At 42.0% G+C, this 23,312-nt stretch overlaps 1 protein-coding gene across 1 annotated transcript in view; it reads right to left on the bottom strand.

Annotated features, from left to right (window-relative positions):
* PAPPA (pappalysin 1) overlaps nt 1-23,312 on the bottom strand; it is a 320,719-nt gene that overhangs the window by 192,519 nt on the left and 104,888 nt on the right. The window contains exon 3 of the mRNA XM_073600688.1: nt 1,477-1,622. Coding sequence (XP_073456789.1) covers nt 1,477-1,622 — 146 coding nt within the window. The remainder of the gene's footprint in view (nt 1-1,476; nt 1,623-23,312) is intronic.

Below are 23,312 nucleotides of genomic sequence, written 5' to 3'. Positions count from 1 at the left end.
GGGGTAGAGCAGACCTAGCCTACCTCCTCTCCCATTCTGTAGGCTGTACAGCGGGCTGAAGAGCAGGTGAATGGGCGGGGGGAGGTGGGGCAGTGCTGGCTGGGCACTGAGCGAGTTTCAGCCTTGACAGCTGCCGTATTGCGCGCACCTGCCAGGTAGACTAGTGGAGTCAAGTGCCAGAACTTATTCTGGCACTGGGCTCCACTGCGGGATTCAGCCCAGATTCACAGGTCACTGGGATTTACTTGAAATCCTGAGACGGTCCCGGCGAATCTGGGATGGTTCAGAGGTATGCCAATATCTTCAGGGTGCAGGCACTACCTGTGCAGTAGGCTTAGTTAGACTTCTATGCCTCCCAAGGATCTTTGGCCAAGGGACATGGGCCCAAAGAATCATATAGGGAGCTACTGCACACAAAGGATGTTCCTGTCGGGATGGGTGGGCTTGTTTATGTCAGGAAAGGGAGGCAAAAAGGATAAGTGTACTTTGTTTTAAAGTGTGCACATCCTTTAAATTCCAACTCTGGGCTTCCTGAAAATCCTCCCTTGTATGGGGATGCAACCATACTTCAGTGTTTAAATGCTCATTTAGTCTAGGACAGGGGTCTTCAGACTTTAGGGGGGCTGGACCATGGCCAGTGCGAGTAAAAAAATGCCTTGATGTCAGTGGAGTAAACATTGTCCTAGGCTTGGTGGTAAATGGGAGTAAGAAAACTACATAGTGCCTGTGGTCAGTAGGGAGAGGAATAGTACCCCGTCATTGGTGTCAGTGAGAAGAATAGTGCCCCGTCATTGGTGTCAGTGGGAGGAATAGTGCCCTATCATTGGTATCAGTAAGAGGAATAGTGCTCCATCATTGGTATCAGTGGAAGGAATAGTGTCCCATCATTGGTATCAGTGGAAGGAATGGTGTCCCATCACTGGTATTGGTGGGAAGAATAGTACCCGATCATTGGTATTGACGGGAGAAGTAGTTCTCCATCATTGGTATCGGTGGGAGAAATAGTACCCCATCATCGGTATTGACAGGATGGAATAGTCCCCCATCATTGGTAACAGTGGGAGGAACAGTGCCCCATCATTGGTATCAGTGGTAGGAATAGTGCTCCATCATTGGTGTCACTGGGAGGAATAGTGTCCCATCATTGGTATCAGTGGGAGGAATAGTGCTCAATCATTGGTATCAGTTGGAGGAATAGTGCCCCATCATTGGTGTCAGTGGGAGGAATTGTGCCCCATTGTTGGTGTCAGTGGGAAGAATGGGTCACTGCCTATGGACCCTGAATCTGTCTTGATGAGGAGAAGACCTTAGACCATTAGACTACTGAGGCATGGAGGAGAAGATGTTGCAGGGACCAGACTAGGAGTACAGGATTGGGTAGGTGACTCTACTTCTGTATGCTCCCTAGACCTACGTTTAGCTTTAAAATAGTAGACAAAGTATGCAAACAGTCCATAGTAGTTAAGCACAACCTACCTAGATATGTAAGAACCTCTTTGTCCCAAGGCCATGTGGCCACCCCGGCCAGCTCCTCTTCTGAAGAATTTGCAAAAAATATGTTGAGCTGCGTTGACCCAGTCACATTGAGCCGTTGTTTTAGTTCATTGAGATCTAAGTAAGCCCTGCAACATAAACATTAGTGTGAATCCATGACCTTCTCCGCGCCAATTCATTTATCACAGTGTCACCGCTATTGAGAATTAAACAAATAAATTTAGCCCTTTTAAGAGATTCTGTTCATTGACCTTCAGGGAAGGTTATCATTATCATTACTCAAACATTCATATCAAAGGGATTACTGTCAAATGTTAACATCAAACCTATTCCAACTGACCCATATCACCAGAAGACCAGGTCACCAGCCGATTCTGTACTTTCCAAAGACAAGGTCACAGTCTATGTATAAATATGCATCATTACAAAAGTGGAGTCATGTAAGTCCTCGGTTCAGACAGACTAACAGCAATAAATAGGTGGTTAATATTCAAACTAGTATTATGTCTCAAATATAAAAAAAATAATATATATATGTTTTAAGATTTTTTAGATATCTCTACTGATGCTTCTCTACTACACTTAAAGTTCCATATTTTGTATTGGCTTTTGGAGATATGGTTTTGCGAGGGATGAGGGTACCAGTTCCCATTTTTGAGAATGTCTGCCATACATTGGATCAAAAGGTAAAAATTAGAACTTCTGTTGAGTTCTTATTGCTCCATTAGAGAATGGATAACTGGAAATTATTTTTAGAGGAACCCAACCCCTTTTCACCACTCACAGGCCAGCCTGTATCGTCCTCGATTTCCTGCAATCGGCCAACAGCAAAAGCCCCGAAGTCCGCTGGTACTCCAATGAAATCCACCAAAGACGTTCAACTTCAGGTTTCAGGTTTACTGCATACTGCAAGGTTTACAGCACACTGCTGACTCCCATCCAAAGCCATGTGTTGAATTGGGTGGGAGTCAGAAGTGTGATGTCATGGCAATAAACCTTGAATAAAGTTGAACACTTTTTTTGGATGGTGGACTGCAGTGGAAATGGCGGATTCCCTGCAATCAGCCGACTGCCAGAGTCCTGGAGTCCACTGTTCCTCCACTGCAATCCACCATCCAAAGACGTTCAACTTCAACCAAGATTTATTGCATAGATAGCACACCTTTGGCTCCAAAGCCACTGATGTCATTACAATAAACCTTCTCTAAACATCTTTAGTGTGCAACCCATTTTGTGGATGGTGGACTGCAGTGGAAATGGTGGAATGGATGGTGGCCTGCCGATTTCCTGTAATCAGCTTTCTGCCAGAGCTCTGAAGTCTGCTCTTTCTCCACTGCAATCCACCATCCAAAGACATTCAATTTCAACCAAGGTTTATTGCAGAGACAACACACCGCTGGCTCCCACCCGAAGCCAATAGTTGCTTTGGGTGGGAGTCAGGGGTGTGATGTCATTGAAATAAACCTTGGCTGGAGTTGAACATCTTTAGAGTGAAGCCCATGTTTTGGACAGTGGCCTGCAGTGAAAATGGTGGACTGGATTGTGGACTGCCGATTTCCTGCAATCAGCTATCTGCCAGAGCCCTGAAGCCTGCTCTTTCTCCACTGCAATCTACCATCCAAAGACGTTAAAATTTCAACCAAGGTTCATTGCATAGACAAAACACTGCTGACTCCCACTGAAGCCATGCGTTGCTTTGAGTGGGAGTCAGTGGTGTGATGCCATTGCCATGAACCTTGGCTGGAGTTTCACATCTTCAGTGTGTGGCCTGTTTTTTTTTTTGTATGGTGAACTGCAGTGTAAATGGTGGGCTGGATGGTGGATTGCCGATTTCCTGCAATCAGCCATCTGCCAGAGCCCTAGAGTCCACCGTTTATCCACTGCAATCCACCATCCAAAGATGTTCAACTTCAACCAAGCCAAGGTTTTTTTGCATTGACAGCACACTGCTGACTCTTGAAGCCATGAGCAACTTTGAGTTGGAGTCAGTAGTGTGATGCCATTGCAATAAACCTTGGCTGGAGTCGAACGTCTTAGGTGTAGGGCCCGTTATTTGGATGGTGGTGGATTGCAGTGTAAATGATATTTGTTATAAAAATGTTCTGGACTACGTAGTCACTACAGGTGGTATCATTGGGATTTTCTTTTTTTGCAATAGAGAAACCCGAAACAGTGGGACTAATGACTGGAATTTGTATGAATGCACATAAAAAAAGATCCTCCAACATGTTGGAAACCTACATTGAAAATGGTGCTTTGAGCCTGTATCTGTAGGATTCTTACACCGATCTTATAACATTATTTTCAGTTTTTGACTGTAGGAAGACTGTGTGATGCTGCGCAGATGATCCCTCTTTTCCCCGCAACCTTTACAATACAGTAACGGTCTCTTATTTAATCGCGCTTCATGGGATTTATTTACTGAAGTCAGATTATTACACTGTTAGCTTGAAGCAAAATGTGTCCTTTTAATAAAATTAGCATTCAGAAAATCCAAGAATGTTGTAAAGAAAAAGGGCAAACTGGAATCTGGCACAGCACGTGCATATATGGATTACAAAAGACTCTATATTTGGCTCTTAGTGATGTAATACCCATATTATTGTGTAATGCCTTCAGATTTTGAAAATGTTTCTTGATACAATTCAGTGAAGACATCTGTACACCATGAATGACAAAAAAAAAGAACAGGGACATACCCAAGGCTTTTTCTTTTGCAGTGAAAAGGTGCAGGAACTCATCTTTTGAGGGTTGGGGGAGGTGGTGTGGGGGCAGGGGCCTGCTGCATCAAATGGTGGGTGTGAAAAAATGGAAGTGGGTATTTTTACATACAAGGAGTTCAGGAGTGCACTGTGTGCTACATACAGAGAGTGGGGTTGAGTAGTGCGCTGTGTACAGTGTGCAGGGTTGAGGAATATGCAGTGTACAGACTGCAGAGTTGAGTAGTGTGCTACATACAGAGTGCAGGGTTGAGGAGTGCGCTGTGTACAGAGTGCAGGGTTGAGGAGTGCGCTATGTACAGAGTGCAGGGTTGAAGAGTGTGCTGTGTACAAAGTGCAGGGTTGTGAAGTGTGCTGTGTACAGAGTGCAGAGTTGAGGAATATGCTCTGTACAGACTGCAGGGTTGAGGAGTGTGTTATATACAGAGTGCAGGATTGAGGAGTGCACTGTGTAAAGAGTGCAGGGTTGAGGAGTGTGCTGTGTACAGTGTGTAGGGATGAGGAGCTACTGTGTACAGAGTTGAGGAGTGTGCTACATACAGGGTGAAGGGTTGAGGATTGCGCTGTGTACAGAGTACAGGATTGAGGAATGTGCTGTATACAAAGTGCTTGGTTGAGAAGTGTGCTGTTTACAGAGTGCAGGGCTGAGGAGTGCACTCTGTACAGAGTGCAGGGATGAGGAGTTGCTGTGTACAGAGTTGAGTGTGCTACATACAGAGTAAAGGGTTGAGGATTGCACTGTGTACAGTGTGCAGGGTTGAGGAGTATGCAGTGTACAGACTGCAGAGTTGAGTAGTGTACTACATACAGAGTGCCGGGTTGAGGAGTGTGCTATGTACAGAGTGCAGGGTTGAGGAGTGTGCTGTGTACAAAGTGCAGGGTTGAGAAGTGTGCTGTGTACAGAGCGCAGGGTTGAGGATTATGCTGTGTACAGACTGCAGAGTTGAGGAATATGCTACATACAGAGTAAAGGGTTGAGGATTGCGCTGTGTACAGTGTGCAGGGTTGAGGAGTATGCAGTGTACAGACTGCAGAGTTGAGTAGTGTACTACATACAGAGTGCCGGGTTGAGGAGTGTGCTATGTACAGAGTGCAGGGTTGAGGAGTGTGCTGTGTACAACGTGCAGGGTTGAGGAGTGCGCTCTGTACAGAGTGCAGGGTTGAGGAATGTGCTGTGTATAAAGTGCAGGGTTGATAAGTGTGCTGTTTACAGGGTGCAAGGCTGAGGAGTATGCTGTGTATAGAGTACAGGGTTGAGGAGTATGCTGTGTACAGACTGCAGAGTTGAGGTGTGTGCTACATACAGAGTGCAGGGTTGAGGAGTGTGCTGTGTACAAAGTGCAGGGTTGTGAAGTGTGCTGTGCACAGAGTGCAAGGTTGAGGAGTATGCTGTGTACAGACTGCAGAGTCGAGTAGTGTGCTACATACAGAGTGCAGGGTTGAGGAGTGCGCTGTGTACAGAGTGCAGGGTTGTGAAGTGTGCTGTGTACAGAGTGCAAGGTTGAGGAGTATGCTGTGTACAGCCTGCAGAGTTGAGTGGTGTGCTACATACAGAGTGCAGGGTTGAGGAGTGCGCTGTGTGCAGAGTGCAGCGTTGAGGGGCACGCTGTGTACAGATTGTAGGATTGAGGAGTACGTTGTGTACTGATGTTGGTACTAATGTTGGAGAAGACCTGGCTCACAACTGGCATTCTAATTTAACCCAAATGCGTTCAGTTTGGGGGTTAGGGCTGTCTGCGGGCAACTCAAGGTCCACCACACCAAACTGGTCAAACCATGTCTTTATGGAGCTGGCTTTGTACACTGGATCATGGTGGAACAGAAAAGGGTCTCCACCAAACCGTTACCACAAGGTTGGAAGAGTACAATTGCCTACAATGTCTTTGCATGCCTTGGTATTAACCATGCCCTGCACTGTAAGCACCAAAACTCAAACTTTTGGAGGGGTGTCCGATTCTTTTGGCCACATAGATGGTGCGATGGTCAGTTATCCATACATAGTGTATATTTTTCTTTAAAAATGATCTCAACAAAGAGAGAAAATTATGATGATGGTGCTAGATAGGTCAGTACTGAGGTCATATTTTAGGGAAGGGTTCTCTGGATATTATTAATAGGTAGGCCACCAGGAATCAATGGTAATATTGTTTTCTCTATTTGTAGCACCAAAAGCAATCATGGTTTCCAAGACGCCACAATGATTTACGACTCTGTGTTGTTGTGTATCATCTCACCGACAACGATCAGATCAGTCTCGAAATATAAGTTACAGTTGTACAGTAAGCAAAGTACGTGGCGGGATCATAAGGTTTTTAACCATTAACTACGATATATCTGTCACATTTGTGCAATACTAGAACTCTTCCTGAACATCATTTTTCTTGCAGTGGGCATTTATACAGCACTCTGGAGAGATGATGGCGTCATGGATGGCTCCTGCACTGGACTGAATGTGGTAGCTTTGAATCTCCACGGCAAGGATAAAGGAGGCTGCTTGATCCAAGACAGCGCTTGTGTGTAACAATAATCTTGTTTGTTAAAGATATTACGTGACATTAAAAGTGGAAAAAAATACTTGGATTTGAATGTTAAAGTGTATGCAAACCCTAATGAAGTTTGTCACTTATTTGCACCCTCTTGGTCTCTAAATATACCATTAAAATACAGTGTAAAGTATTCACAGCACTTCACTTTTTCCACATTTTGTTATGGTACAGCCTTATTCCAGAATGTATTAAATTCATTATTTTCCTCAAAATTCCACAATTTCCCATAATGACAACGTAAAAGAAGTTTTTTCGAAATCTTTGTAAACTTAATGTACATAAGTATTCACAGTCTTTGCCATGACACTCAAAATTGAGCTCAGGTGCCTCCTGTTTCCACTGATCCTCTTTGAGATGTTTCTACAACTTGATTGGAGTCCACCTGTGGTAACTTCAGTTGATTGCACATGATCTGGAAAGGCACACACCTGTCTATATAAGGACCTACAGTTAACAGCGCATATCAGACCACAGAGCAAGCATGAAGTCCAAGGAATTGTCTGTGGACCTCCGAGACAGGATTGAATGCAGGCACAGATCTGGGGAAGGGTACAGAAAAATGTCTGCAGCATTGAAGGTCCCAATGAGCACAGTGGCCTCCATCATCCCTAAAAGGAAGACGTTTGGAACAACCAGGATTTTTCTTAGAGTGGGCCTCCTAGCCAAACTGAGCGATCGGGGGAGAAGGGCCTTAGTCAGTGAGGTTCCTCAAGAACCCGATGATCACTCTGACAGAGCTCCAGTGTTTCTCTGTGGAGCAAGGAGAACCTTCCAGAAGAACAACCATCTCTGCAGCACTCCACCAATCAGGCCTGTATGGTAGAGTGGCCAGACGGAAGCCACACCTCAGTAAAAGGAGTGGCTAAGAACACACGGGTACTCTTTTCCTTTAGACAAGCAATCAAAGAAAAACACGCAGTCTATACACCCCAATCATGCAGACTACAAGGCACCGGTGCACAACTCAAGTTTCTGCTGGCTTGACTCCAAAACAATATCCACCATAAGACGTCAACCTCATAGTAAAGTTCCAAAATGAAACATAGGTTTATTGACTATCCAAAGCTAAAATACTGCTCTACTGGAGAAGCATTTCAGCCAAACTGGTCTTAGTCATAGCTCTTTTCCTTTACCCAGGCTAGACATGTGCATAAAGGAAAAAATTTGTTTCATTTCGGACAGGGCTTTTTTTCAGCTGGAACTTGGTGAAACTCAGTTCCACCACCTCTGGCTCAGGCCCTCTGCTCCCCGCTCACCTTTATTACTTGTAAACATTGAAGTCCGGCTTCTGTGTTTACAAGGGACAGCTCTTCTCTGAATGGCTCCCACAAATCTGATCTCCTGAGTGGGCAAGGAAGATGCAGGTGCAGAGCAGATCCCGTGGTTGAGATCCTGCACCTACTTTCTGAGAAAAAAAAGCCCTGGTTTCGGATATATTCCTTATGTTACTAATTTCATTTCCTTTCAGAATTAGTTTAGTGTAGTTTCGGATTCATTTATTTTCATTTAGTTTTCGTTAAATTTTGTTTTGTTTTATAAATTTTCAAAGGAATTCCACATTTTCGGAAAAATTTGAATTCAGAAAATAATCTGTGTGAAGCTGGTTGTTAAACAGCGGGCCAGGAAACTGGTCGCCGCATCCTTAACAACCGATGACCCTTTAGCTGGCAGCGGGCTTCCCCACCGACAGCTGAAATGTAAACAAAACAATGCCGGCAATAGAAAGTTCATATAAAAAAAACCCAACGTGGGGTCCCTCCCCAATCCATACCAGGCCCTTCGGCTCTACATTGTCAAATGTTGGGGAGGGGGCCCCGGGATCTGGGGGTCCCTTGTAAAAGAAGGCTTCCAGATTAATTGACACTTTAGCTGTCAGCGGGCTTTCCCACTGACAGCTGAAATGTAAACAAAACAATGACGGCAATAGAAAGTTCAGAAAAAAACACAACGTTGGGTCCCTTCCCAATCCATACCAGGCCCTTCGGCTCTACATTGTCAAATGTTGGGGAGGTTGGCCCGGGATCTGGGGGTCCCTTGTAAAAGAAGGCTTCCAGATTCGATGACCCTTTAGTTGTCAGTGGGCTTCCCCACTGACAGCTTAAATGTAAACAAAACAATGCCGGCAATAGAAAGTTCAGAAAAAAAATACAACGTTGGGTCCCTTCCCAATCCATACCAGGCCCTTCGGCTCAACATTGTCAAATTTTGGGGAGGAGGGGACGGGATCTGGGGGCCCCTTGTTAAAGAAGGCTTCCAGATTCCGATAAGCCCCCCCCCCCACAACCACAGTCCAGGGTTGTGGGGAAGAGACCCTTGTCATCAACATGGGGACAAGGTGCTATGGAGGACATGTTGAGGACATGTGGTCTGGTATGGTTCAGGAGGGGGGGGGCACTCGCTTGCCCCCCCTTTCCTAGCCTGCCCGGCTGTGTGCTCAGATAAGGGTCTGGTATGGATTTTAGGGGGGCCCTACGCCATTTTTTAAATTTTGGCATGGGGTTCCCCTTAGAATCCAGACCGGAGGGCCTGGTATGGATTGGGAGGGGGGGGCCCATGCTATTTTATTTTTTAATTTTCTATTGTCGGCAGCTGACAGCTGAGTCATTGGCTGTTAACGACGCGGCAGCTGGCTTCCCGGCCCGCTGCTTAACAACCAGCTGTTCTTCACACAGAATTTAAATTTGTCGATCATTTTTCCCACCGATCCGAATTCTAATCGTTCTGAAAATTTGTAATTCGAATTTCTGAATTTTCGAATAATAAAAAAAACTTTTTTTTATTATTATTAATATGTTCTGCTCCATTTGTTTGGATGCGGCATTCGTTAATTCAGATAATGCGTAACTTCGATAAATTCGTATTCGTTGCGTTCACTAACAGCCAAATTTGAAAGGAAATTCCAATACCTGTAATTTAACAGTTTAGTTAAGTTATTATTAGTTAGTTATTCTTTCAAATTTTTTCGGATTTTCTTTCTTATTTTTGGATTTTCAAATTTTCGAATTGACGAATTTACGAATCTGCGAATTTACGAATTTTCAAATTTACGAATTTACGATTTTCCGAATTGCGATCACAACGAATGACCAGAAAAGTGAAAAAAATCCAAAAAATTTATGAAACTAATTTTTCGGCAGTGCACATGTCTAGAATTTTCGAATTTACCAATTTTTGAATTTTCAAATTTACAAATTTACGATTCTTCCGAATTGTGATCATAACGAATGACCAGAAAAATGAAAAAGAAAAAACGAATGAAATAAATTTTTTGGCAGTGCATATGTCAAGAATTATCGAATTTACAAATTTTAAAATTTTCAAATTTACGAATTTATGATTTTACGAACTGCGATCATAACGAATGACCAGAAAAATGGGAAAAAAAACAAAAAACGAATGAAACTAATTTTTCTGCAGTGGACATGTCTAGAATTATCGAATTTACGAATTTTCGAATTTTCAAATTCACAAATTTTACGATTTTCTGAATTCCGATCATAACGAATGACCAGAAAAACGAAAAATAAAAATAAAACGAATGAAACTAATTTTTCGGCAGTGCACATGTCTAGGATTATCGAATTTTCAAATTTTCAAATTTACGATTTTCCAAATTGCGATCATAACGAATGACCAGAAAAACTAAAAAACAAAAAACGAATGAAACAAATTTTTCGGCAGTGCACATGTCTAGAATTTTCGAATTTACGAATTTTCAAATTTGCAAATTTACGATTCTTCCGAATTGCGATCATAACGAATGACCAAAAAAATGAAAAAAAAAAAAAAAACCCGAATGAAACTAATTTTTCGCCAGTGCACATGTCTAGAATTTTCGAATTTACGAATTTTCAAATTTATGATTTTACGAATTGCGATCATAACGAATGACCAAAAAAACGAAAAAAAAAAAAACGAATTAAACTAATTTTTCGGCAGTGCACGTCTAGAATGATCAAATTCATGAATTTATGATTTTCCAAATTGCGATCATAGCGAATGACCAAAAAAATAAAAAAAAATGAATGAAATGAATTTTTCGGCAGTGCACATGTCTAGAATTATCGAATTTACGAATTTTCGAATTTTGAAATTTTCGAATTTACAATTGTAGGAATTGCGATCATAACGAATGAACTGAAAAACGAAAAAAAAAAAAAAAAATTAATAATGAAATGAATTTTTCGGCAGTGCACATGTCTAGGATTATCGAATTTAGGAATTTTTGAATTTTCAAATTTACGAATTTACGATTTTCCGAATTGCGATCATAATGAAAATTGAGTGAAACTAATTTTCCAGCAGTGCACGTTTAGATTTTTCCAATTTCCGAATTTTCGAATTTGAAAATTTACGAATTTACGATTTTTACGAACTGCGATCATAACAATGGACCAGAAAAACGAAAAAAAAAAAAAAGAATACAACTAATTTTTCGGCAATGCACATGTCTAGAATACAGGATAGGGAAACGGGTGTCAAGTGACAAGTCGAATGTACGCGCCTCAGCTCCGCACACACATAGACGCAAACCAGGATAAGTTTTGATGGAAGTTTTATTATCCTACGAGGTTTTGGATTATGGAAGGAAACAAAAACCACAAAACCTGAGGAAGATATTAAAAAGCTACTCTAAAGCCTTAAGCACTAATGTTTAAAAGAGAGAGATATGTAAAGCTATTTTCATGGGAATTTCACAAAGGCAAAGAATTTAAGGAAAAAAAAAAAATCAGACGAAACCCCATGAATAAAAAGGAGCCTCTTTTCCCTGCAAAACGAGAAGAGCCGGATTCCTCCAGATATTTGTCATCCTCTGGGACAAGTGATATTTTGAGAAGACTGATTCATTTTTGCCTTTCACCAAAAATGTTCCAGGACGATAAATGTACTGTATGGTATCTATAACAGGGGCCCTCAGAGGCTCCGTAGCCACAATTTAGTTCTCATTTTTCCATTGACCTGACCCCAAGGGGCCCAGCAGAATGTGCTCCGTACGCATCTACCTGCTGTGTTGGACGATTCACATAAGCGTGGCTTCCTGTGGAGATCCAATTATCAAAACCTAAGTACAGAAAATGTAATATATTGCAGCTTCCCGGTCCATAGATGTGGTAGCTGCCTTTGTTTTCTCTTTCTAGGCTTTTTTTTCCCATTATTTTTACCTTGTGACCTGGTCACTAACACTAACACTACTATATCCCTGGTGGCTACAATGACTCCTCAACTATATCTCTGGTGGCTACATTTACTCCTCCACTATATCACCGGTGGCTACAATGACTCCTCCACTATATCACCGGTGGCTACAATGACTCCTCCACTATATCTCTGGTGGCTACAATGACTCCTCCACTATATCTCTGGTGGTTACAAAGACTTCTCCACTATATCTCTGGTGGCTACAATGACTCCTCCACTATTTCTCTGGTGGCTACAAAGACTCCTCCACTATATCTTTGGTGGCAACAATGACTCCTCCACTATTTCTCTGGTGGCTACAAAGACTCCTCCACTATATCTCTGGTGGCTACAATGACTCCTCCACTATTTCTCTGGTGGCTACAAAGACTCCTCCACTATATCTCTGGTGGCAACAATGACTCCTCTACTATATCTGTGGTGGCTACAATGACTTCTCCACTATATCTGTGGTGGCTACAATGACTTCTCCACTATATCTCTGGTGGCTACAATGACTCCTCCACTATTTCTCTGGTGGCTACAAAGACTCCTCCACTATATCTCTGGTGGCTACAACGACTCCTCCACCATTTCTCTGGTGGCTACAAAGACTCCTCCACTATGTCTCTGGTGGCTACAATGACTCCTCCACTATTTCTCTGGTGGCTACAAAGACTCCTCCACTATATCTCTGGTGGCTACAATGACTCCTCCACTATTTCTCTGGTGGCTACAAAGACTCCTCCACTATATCTCTGGTGGAAACAATGACTCCTCTACTATATCTGTGGTGGCTACAATGACTTCTCCACTATATCTGTGGTGACTACAATGACTTCTCCACTATATCTCTGGTGGCTACAATGACTCCTCCACTATTTCTCTGGTGGCTACAAAGACTCCTCCACTATGTCTCTGGTGGCTACAATGACTCCTCCACTATATCACCGGTGGCTACAATGACTCCCCCACTATATCTCTGGTGGTTACAATGACTCCTCCACTATATCTCTGGTGGCTACAAAGACTCCTGCACTATATCTCTGGTGGCTACAAAGACTCCTCCACTATATCTCTGGTGGCTACAAGGACTCCTCCACTATATCTCTGGTGGCTACAATGACTTCTCCACTATATCTCTGGTGGCTACAATGACTCCTCCACTATATCACCGGTGGCTATAATGACTCTTCCACTATATCTCCGGTGGCTATAATGACTCTTCCATTATATCACCGGTGGCTATAATGACTCTTCCACTATATCTCTAGTGGCAACAATGACTCCTCCACTATATCTCTGGTGGCTACAATGACTCCTCCACTATATCTCTGGTGGCTACAACGACTCCTCCACTATATCTCTGGTGGCTACAATGACTCCTCCACTATATCACCGGTGGCTATAATGACTCTTCCACTATATCTCTAGTGGCTACAATGACTCCTCCACTATATCTCTGGAGGCTACAAAGACTCCTCCACTATATCTCTGGTGGCTACAAAGACTCCTGCACTATATCTCTGGTGGCTACAAAGACTCCTCCACTATATCTCTGGTGGCTACAATGAGTCCTCCGCTATATCTCTGGTGGCTACATTTACTCCTCCACTATATCTCTGGTTATATATCTGCACCCAGAGGCGCCTCTCTCCTTGTGTTTTCTCAGTGTACTGGAACATGGATTCTGCTCCCCTATGACGGCAGCCCAGAGTGTGGGACCCCCCACCACCATCCTATATGGTCCTTGGACTTTTAAATAGATTCAAAGATCATGGACTCTTGTCACCTTATTTTCTCCTGCACACCACTAGGCTTATTCATTAATTAGTTTTATGTTTAACAATACTGTGGGATATAATGTTCTAGTTCCCTGCACCTTTACTTCTATATTAAGCTATAACAGCTTCAACTCTTCTGGGAAGGCCGTCCACAAGGTTTAGGAGTGTGTCTATGGGAATGTTTGACCATTCTTCCAGAAGCGCATTTGTGAGGTCAGGCACTGATGTTGGATGAGAAGGGCTGGCTCGCAGTCTCCGCTCTAATTCATCCCAAAGGTGTTCTATAGGGTTGCCATTAAACTTCATGAGCGTGAAAGGGCAGGTGTCCCAATACTTTTGGTATACGCGTATACACACACACATACATAACTATATAAAATATATATTTATAAAATAAATTTTTATATATATATATATATATATATATATATATATATATATATATATATACAGTATATGAAACAGCATAAAAAAAAAAGAATATAAAAATTTACCTAAAAACCTTTATAATTTTCCCTTAAAAAGGAAACCTTATCGGGACAAAAGTTCCAGATTACCTTAACTTTTATAGCTATATAAATGCAATGTTCAACCCCATATAAAAATCCTTAAAGGGATTGTAATGCATTAAGGTGAAAAAACTTCTGTCACTGACCGGACCCCCAGCCCCCCCGTTTTACTCACCCGAGCCCCGTAATTCCCACGTCGGGGACGTGCTCACCCTCTCTGTCTCGGCTCTTGATTGGATAGATTGATAGCAGCTCAGCCATTGGCTCCCGCTGCTGTCAATCAAATCCAATGACACGGGCGCCGGGGGGGCGCGGCCGAGTCCGGCATTCTGTGTCTATGGACGCAAATGCTGGACTCAGGAGCCCGTGGCCTGCACGGGGACCCCCCCAAGGAGAGCGCTTCTCCTAGGTGGTTTCCCAATGTGGGGAGGAGCCGCAAGCGCCGTTGGGGGACCCCAGAAGAGGAGGATCGGGGGCTACTCTGTGCAATGCAAACTGCACAGTGGAGGTAAGTATGATATGATTGTTATATATATATAAAAAAAAAAAACGAGGGTTTAGTAACCCTTTTGCAATACTATATATATATATATATATATAAACATACATTACATACATATATATATATATATATATATATATATATATATATATATATATAATTAGAGTATATTATATAATTTTATTATTATATTATATTTTTAGATAATTATTATATTATTAGATAATATATTATGTATTGTATTGATACAGTATTAATTGTATTAATAAAATAATAGTATTGTATTAATACAGCATATTATTATTAATTATTAATATATATTATTATTACATTATACAATATATATAATAAAAATAATAAAAATAAATAATATAATATATATAACTATATAACTATTTAACTATATATATATATATACAGGCATACCACATTTTTAAGTACACAACGGGGTATGTTTACTAAAGCTGGAAAGTGCAAAATCAGGCTCACTTCTTCATAGAAACCAATGAGCTTCTAATCTCGGCTTGTTCAATTAAGCTTTGGTAATAAAACCTGAAAGCTGATTGGTTTCTATGCAGAAGTGAGCCTGATTTTGCACTTTCCAGCTTTAGTAAATAAACCCCATTGTGTTTTTATATATATATATATATATATATATATATATATATATATATATATATATATATATATATATATATAGTTATATATAGTTATATATAGTTATATATATTATATTATTTATTTTTATTATTTTTATTTCATATATTGTATAATATAATAATAATATGCTGTATTAATACAATACTATTATTGTATTAATAGAATTAATACTGTATTAATACAATACATAATATATTATATATATATATATATATATATATAAAATATATATTCTATAATATATTATTGTTATCAATATTATTATTAGATTATATGATATATATATATATATATATATATATATATATATATGTATATATATATATATATATATATATATATATATATATATATATATATATATATTATATACAGTGTATATATAATAGAACAATGGCTTTTTCATGTGATGTCATACACATAAAATATTGCATTATACAATAATAAAAAGGTAATACTGTATTAATACAATACATAATATATTATATATATATATATATATATATATATATATATATATATATATATATATATATATATATATAAAATATATATTCTATAATATATTATTGTTATCAATATTATTATTAGATTATATGATATATATATATATATATATATATATATATATATATATATATATATATGTATATATATATATATATATATATATATATATATATATATATATATATATATATATATATATATATATATATTATATACAGTGTATATATAATAGAACAATGGCTTTTTCTTGTGATGTCATACACATAAAATATTGCATTATACAATAATAAAAAGGTAAGAGGAAACTGAATACATTTAATTGATATATCTATTCACTGTACTTTTTACTGATATATTCTCTTTTGACAGCAGCATGTTGTACATGTTGGTATTTTTGTACATTTGAAAAAAGCATGCCAACTTTTAAGTAAGTCAGTTATTCGACAGACTGTTTAAAAAAAGAAAAAAGAAAAGAGTCTTCCTTATAAATCTTGATGTTATCCTCTCCGATATTAGCACAGAGATTTAGCGAAGGTTTATTGCCGAGGTATTTGCCCTGTAAACGTCGTACACAGAACGTAAATCTCTAGTTTTTTTTTTTTTTATTGCTTGGATTCTTCCCTTTGCATAGTCTAGAAGATGGAACCTTTCCTAATTAAAAATGTATTTATTACACATCAGCCTCCGTACAGGTATCCCCCCCAGCCGCTGCTTGTCTCCTGTCGCCTCCCCCTGACACCGCAGCGGAAAAAAAAAATTCCAGCCACTCCCATCCAATTTTTATGATAACTGTAAACTTTACTCACCCGTAGCATCTTCTTAAAGTTGAAACATTTTATTTTGAAACTTTGAAACTTTTTTTTTTTTTTTTTTTTGGGGCGTGCCAGGATTTTGTTTCCTTACCCAACGGGCTCTATTGTCTTAATATTGTCTTTAGCCTAATACGCGCGAATAAGAACCAAGCGCGTCGTATTCCCGCCACCCAGAACTCAAAGTTGATGATGAAGTTTTCCTGCAGGGTTATAGGAACCGAAAGAGTCATATTTTCCAAAGTGACTCGTTACTGCAGAATTAGCACTAATGTCGGAGTTCTATTTTTATTTTTTTATTTTTTTTTTTTGACAAATTGCAGGGCCGTGGGGGGGGTTCAGAAAACACGAGACCCCCCACCCCCCCCAACACATGTCGAAGAAGAAGCGACGGCTCTATTAGAGAGAATCGTGCCGACATTGTTTTAGGGCCGATCGTCTGTCGCGCTGATACCGTTCTATGTTTAACTGGCTGCGCTCGGATGAATTTCCATTTCTAAATGCTCCTTTTCATACTTTGTGGGGCCTTATTCCCCAGAAGGGGGCTGAAGCTGTGCTGGACGCGTACCAGATCATTCTCGTCTTCCCTTGAGTACACCCCAATGGAAAACATGCTTGTGCTTCACTCCAGTTGTGTTTCTGCTGCCTAGTTTAGTCAGTTCCTTGCAAATATTTTTGAGCACAGTTGTCCCCAGTGACTTTCTCCAGTGAAGCTTTGCCTGCTATAAAAACAATATGCTGCACATTGGCCCCCTGACCTATAACAAACGAGTGTGTCCACTGTCACATTCATCAACTTTTTTTTTTTTTTTTTTCCCTCCAAATCACGGGGGGCCGTTTGCATATTCTCTGACCGATGGGATCTGCAGTGAGACACGAGGGCTGCGACATCGCTCCAAATAAAAAAAAATGTAAAAAATGCATAACGCTTCTACAGCTTGTTGGCAAGCTTCGCATTATTAAGCTAGCTGAGTACTGAAGTTTATGTAAGGGCACAAGGAAAATAAAATACGTGCCCATTTTCTTGAGTTTTACCAGTTTAAAGACCTTGCCAGTACAAAAAAAAAAAAAATACCCAATGCCCACCCTGGTACGAGAGGTCGAAAGCTTTAGCCTGTGAGGGTAGCTTCACCTATCATAGCTCCCATTCCCTTAAGGCAAGTAGGCTTACCAGTACGTGGTTGCCCTGGTACCAGAGGTCAGAAGATATAGCTTGTGAGGGTAGCTTCACCTATAGTAGCCCCCACTCCTTTAAGGCAAGTAGGCCTACCATACTTGGTTGCCCCTGTGCCAGAGGTCAGAAGCGTTAGCCTGTGAGGGTAGCTTCACCTATCGTAGCTCCCATTCCCAGTACTTGGTTGCCCTGGTACCAAAGGCCAGAAGATATAGCTTGTGAGGGTAGCTTCACCTATAGTAGCCCCCACTCCCTTAAGGCAAGTAGGCCTACAAGTACTTGGTTGCCCTGGTACCGGAGGCCAGAAGCTATAGTCAGTGAGGGTAGCTTCACCTATAGTAGCCCCCACTCCCTTAAGGCAAGTAGGCCTACCATACTTGGTTGCCCTGGTACCAAAGGCCAGAAGCTATAGCCAGTGAGGGTAGCTTCACCTATAGTAGCCCCCATTCCCTTAAGGCAAGTAGGCTTACCAGTACTTGATTGCCCTGGTACCAGAGGTCAGAAGATATAGCTTGTGAGGGTAGCTTCACCTATAGTAGCCCCCACTCCCTTAAGGCAAGTAGGCCTACCATACTTGGTTGCCCTGGTACCAGAGGTCAGACGATTTAGCTGGTGAAGGTAACTTCACCTATAGTAGCCCCCATTCCCATAAGGTGAGCAGGCCTACAGTACTTGGTTGCCTTGCTACCAAAGGCCTGAAGCTATAGCTGGTGAGGGTAGCTTCACCTATAGTAGCCCCCATTCCCTTGAGGCAAGTAGGCCTACCATACTTGGTTGCCCTGGTATCAGAGGCCTGAAGTTATAGCTGGTGAGGGTAGCGTCACCTACCGTACTTGGTTGCCTTAGTACCAGAGGCCTGAAGCTATAGCCAGTGAGGGTAGCTTCACCTATAGTAGTCCCTATTCCCTTAAGGCAAATAGGCTACCATACTTGGTTGCCCTGGTACCAGAGGTCAGAAAATATATCTGGTGAGGGTAGCTTCACCTATAGTAGTCCCCATTCCCATTAGGTGAGCAGGTCTACCAGTACTTGGTTGTCTTGGTACCAGAGATCAGAAACTATAGCTAGTACGTGTAGCTTTACCTATAGCTGCCCCATTCTCTTAATGCAAGTAGGCCTAACGGTAAAAAAAAATTTAAGTAATGCATAATGCTTATACGGTTTGTTGGCAAGCTTCATATTATTAAGCTAGCTATATACTGAAGTTTATGTGAGGGCCCAAGGAAAATAAAAGACCCAGTACAAAAAAAAAATACCCAATGCCCACCCCGGTACGAGAGGTCAAAAGCGGTAGCTTGTGAGGGTAGCTTCACCTATCGTAGCTCCCATTCCCTTAAGGCAAGTAGACTTATCAGTACTTGGTTTCACTGGTACCAGAGGTCAGAAGCTATAGCTTGTGAGGGTAGCTTCACCTATAATAGCCCCCACTCCCTTAAGGCAAGTAGGCCTACTGTACTTAGTTGCCCTGGTACCAGAGGCCTGAAGCTATAGCTGGTGAGGGTAGCTTCACCTATAGTAGCACCCATTCCCTCAAGGCAAGTAGGCCTACTGTACTCGGTTGCCCTGGTACCAGAGGCCTAAAGCTATAGCTGGTGAGGGTAGCTTCATCTATAGTAGCCCCCATTCCCTCAAGGCAAGTAGGCCTACCAGTACTTGGTTGCCCTGGTACCGGAGGCCAGAAGCTATAGCCAGTGAGGGTAGCTTCACCTATCGTAGCTCCCATTTCCTTAAGGCAAGTAGGCTTACCAGTACTTGGTTGCCTTGTACCAGAAGTTAGAAGATATAGCTTGTGAGGGTAGCGTAACCTATAGTAGCCCCCATTCCCTTAAGGCAAGTAGGCCTACCGTACTTGGTTGCCTTGGTACCAGAGGCCTGAAGCTACAACCGGTGAAGGTAGCTCACCTATAGTAGCCCCTATTCCCTTAAGGCAAGTAGGCCTACTGTACTCGGTTGCCCTGGTACCAGAGGTCAGAAGATATAACTGGTGAGGGTAGCTTTACCTCTAGTAGTCCCCATTCTCATTAGGTGAGTAGGCCTACCGGTACTTGGTTGTCCTGGTACCAGAGGTCAGAAACTATATCTAGCACGTGTAGCTTTACCTATAACAGCCCCCATTCCCTTAAGTCAAGTAGGCCTAATGGTAAAAAAAAAAATGTAAGTAATGCATAACGCTTATACGGCTTGTTGGCAAGCTTCATATTATTAAACTAGCAGAATACTGAAGTTTATGTAAGGGCACAAGGAAAAAAAAATACATGCCCATAAGGACACTGCCAGTACAAGAAAAATACCTAATGCTCACAAGAGGTCAGAAAATATAGCTTGTGAAGGTATCTTCACCTACAGTAGCCCCCATTCCAATAAGGTGAGCAGGCCTACCGGTACTTGGTTGCCCTGGTACCAGAGGTTAGAAACTATAGCTAGCACATGTAGCTTTACCTATAGCAGCCCCCATTCCTTTAAAGTGGAGTACCGGCAAAAAAAAAAAAAAAGTCAGCAGCTATAAATACTGCAGCTGCTGACTTTTAATATTAGGACACTTACCTGCCCAGGGCGCCCGCGATGTCCTAACCCGAAGCTGATCTGTCCCTTGGCTCCCGGGTGGAGGCGCCAGCATCTTCGGTAAGGGAATCAGGAAGTGAAGCCTAACGGTTCCCTACTGCGCATGCGCGAGTCGCTCCACGCAAGTCGCGCTGCGCGATCTCACTCGTCCCTGCTGTCTTCTGGGACCTGTGTGTCTCCCAGAAGACAGCGGGGGGGGGGTGGAGGAGGGGCCAGACATGGCGTAGAGCACCATGGATACTGCGGCGATCTATGCCCGGAAGTGGGAGCAAATACCTGGATTATAGAGGTATCTGCTCCCCCCTGAATGGTGCCAAACGTGACACTGGAGAGGGGGAGGAATCCGAAAAGCTGAAGTTCTATTTTTGGGTGGAATGCCGCTTTAAGGCCTATATACCCTACTGGTAAAAAAAAAAAAAAATGTCGCCCAGGATTGTCTGAAGTGACTCATGCAGAGGAAGGAGACAGAAGACAGAAATCACACTAGGTGCTTTGGGTTGAGGCACGTGCACACTATGGAAGGATATGCTTTGTTCATTTTTCATTTCAAGGTTTTTTAACCACTTTAGCCTACAGTTAGGCGGTCTGTTTTACCACCCCTCTGCTGCTCAGTGTGAACAAGGCTTAAGTGTATAGCACAGTGTTTCTCAACTCCGGTCCTCAAGGCGCACCAACAGGTCATGTTTTCAGGATTTCCACTATTTTGCACAGGTGATTTGATCAGTTTCTTTGCCTTAGTAATTACCACAGCCATTTCATCTGAGGGAAATCCTGAAAACATGACCTGTTGGTGCGCCTTGAGGACTGGAGTTGAGAAACACTGGTATAGCAAATAAGCAAAGATCTTCCTTAGGGTTTACATACAATTTAAAGGTCCACTATAGACAAAAATACTGTGTACTGATAACTGTATGCGGTAAGTATCTGTAATAATAGTATGCATTATATTCATTTTCTTTAATTATCATTATTATTTTTATTTTTTTTGTATGCCTGATATGCCTGATGATGATGATGATGATTCACTAGTTTTTATACAACAGAGTCTTACATAACAATTTTATCCAAAATAAGTGCTTCTCAAACTTTGGTCAGTCATATCCCATCATCCTGAACTTTGCCATGTCATAATACTACCCAGTCTTTTGTGCCGCACACACACCCACTTCCAGCCCTCGTTCTGTACTAAGCTGCCAGCTTAAATTCTAACCGGAACCCACATGTCCAAACATCCTGACAAGCCTAAAATAAGAAGTTCCTAGTCTAAAGCTGGATTGCAACTTGGAGAGGATTCTGCCTCCAGTAGTGAATTTAGCTGGATAGAGCACAATCTACCAATGGACATAATCTCCAAAAAAGACATATCTAGGAGACCTTGGGATTTCAAAAATAATTCAACACAATGAAACTACTATCAACTTAATAAATAGCCAAAAACAAAATAAACCAGACTCAATAAATAACCAGACAACTGTTGGATTCTAAGAGGGGGGTCTGCTTGGCTAAAGGTTCCACCATGAACCAACCCTGTCCTCAGTTGCACCCCACCAGCTTGAAGGCAGCTCCAAATTGACCATTTTCAACCATGATCCAACCCTGTCCTCAGTTGCACCCAATGGCATAAAGGCAGCTCCAAAATGTTCTGGCTCCCCAAGGGACCGATCCCCCCAGTAAACACAACCAATATCAAAAGGGGAAGCACCATGACACCCAACGGGCTCCACAGCCCCCTTGACAAATAAACCGGCAAAGTCTATGGAGCCCATTGGGTGGTATGGTGCTTCCCCTTTTGGTATTTGTTGTGTTTACTGGGGGCTTGGTGCCTTGGGGAGGCAGAACATTTTGGAGCTGCCTTTATGCCGTTGGGTGCAACTGAGGACAGGGTTGTATCATGGTTGAAATCTTCTTTCAGACTGGGTTCACACTTATGCAAATTGAATGTGGGTTTCTCACATACAATTCACATGACAGGAGAGTGTGACCTGCTCTCAATTGAGCCAGTTCGCTCATCTCCAGGGCGTCTGTGGAGCGCACTGCAGAAGGGTCCTGTGTGTCTTTGGATCTGTTTCATGTCTGAATTCAGGCAAAAATTCGGACCTAATTCGAACCTGAAATGGTGAACGTAGACGGACCGGACCCCCTGCTGCGAGCCGCTCTGCAGAGAGTGAGAATCCAGCCTCAATTAGACCCAGTTTACATAGAAATAGGTGGTGGATGGGAGAGACAGCCTTTCCCTCTCCTCCAGACATCTTCCAGAATGATCTCCTAAAAAATTACCACAGCTGCTATCCCTGTGGCTCCTAACCATCAACCTCCTGTTAGGTAAGGCCCATTGCATCTACACTGACCGCCATTTTCTGACTTCCCAAGGGACCGAGCCCCCCAGCAAATGGGGGGTGAAACAGGGGGTGAACCATACCACTCAATGGGCCCCACAATTCCACAGTCTCCCAAAGACCCCCTGACCACCAAGCTACCATGACAAATCTTCCCTTAGTTTGGTCCAGTTGATGTAGAAATAGGGGGTGGCTGGGATGGATAACCTTTATCTCTCCTCTACACTTTCGGAATGATCTCCCAGATATCACCACAGCTCCTATCCCTGCAGCTTCTCCTGTCCATCAACCTCCAATTCAGCAAGGCCCCTTGCATCTGCACAGACACTCTTTCAGTTTTTAACCCTTCTCCATTCTATCCAAAACCAAAATCCTTTGATACACTTTAGCTGCTTGTACTGCTGGATTTGTCAAGCTAGTTACCCCCATTGCTTGGCATTGATTTGAAATGGTCACAGCAGCCCTTCATTTAACCACAATGAAACAGTTAAAAATGTAATAAATAACCAAAATACAAAATAAACCAGA

Source organism: Aquarana catesbeiana, linkage group LG09, assembly GCF_042186555.1.
Source record: "Aquarana catesbeiana isolate 2022-GZ linkage group LG09, ASM4218655v1, whole genome shotgun sequence".
Lineage (NCBI taxonomy): Eukaryota > Metazoa > Chordata > Amphibia > Anura > Ranidae > Aquarana > Aquarana catesbeiana.
The sequence above is the reverse complement of the archived record's forward strand: the minus strand, read 5'-3'. Positions and strand labels throughout refer to the sequence as shown.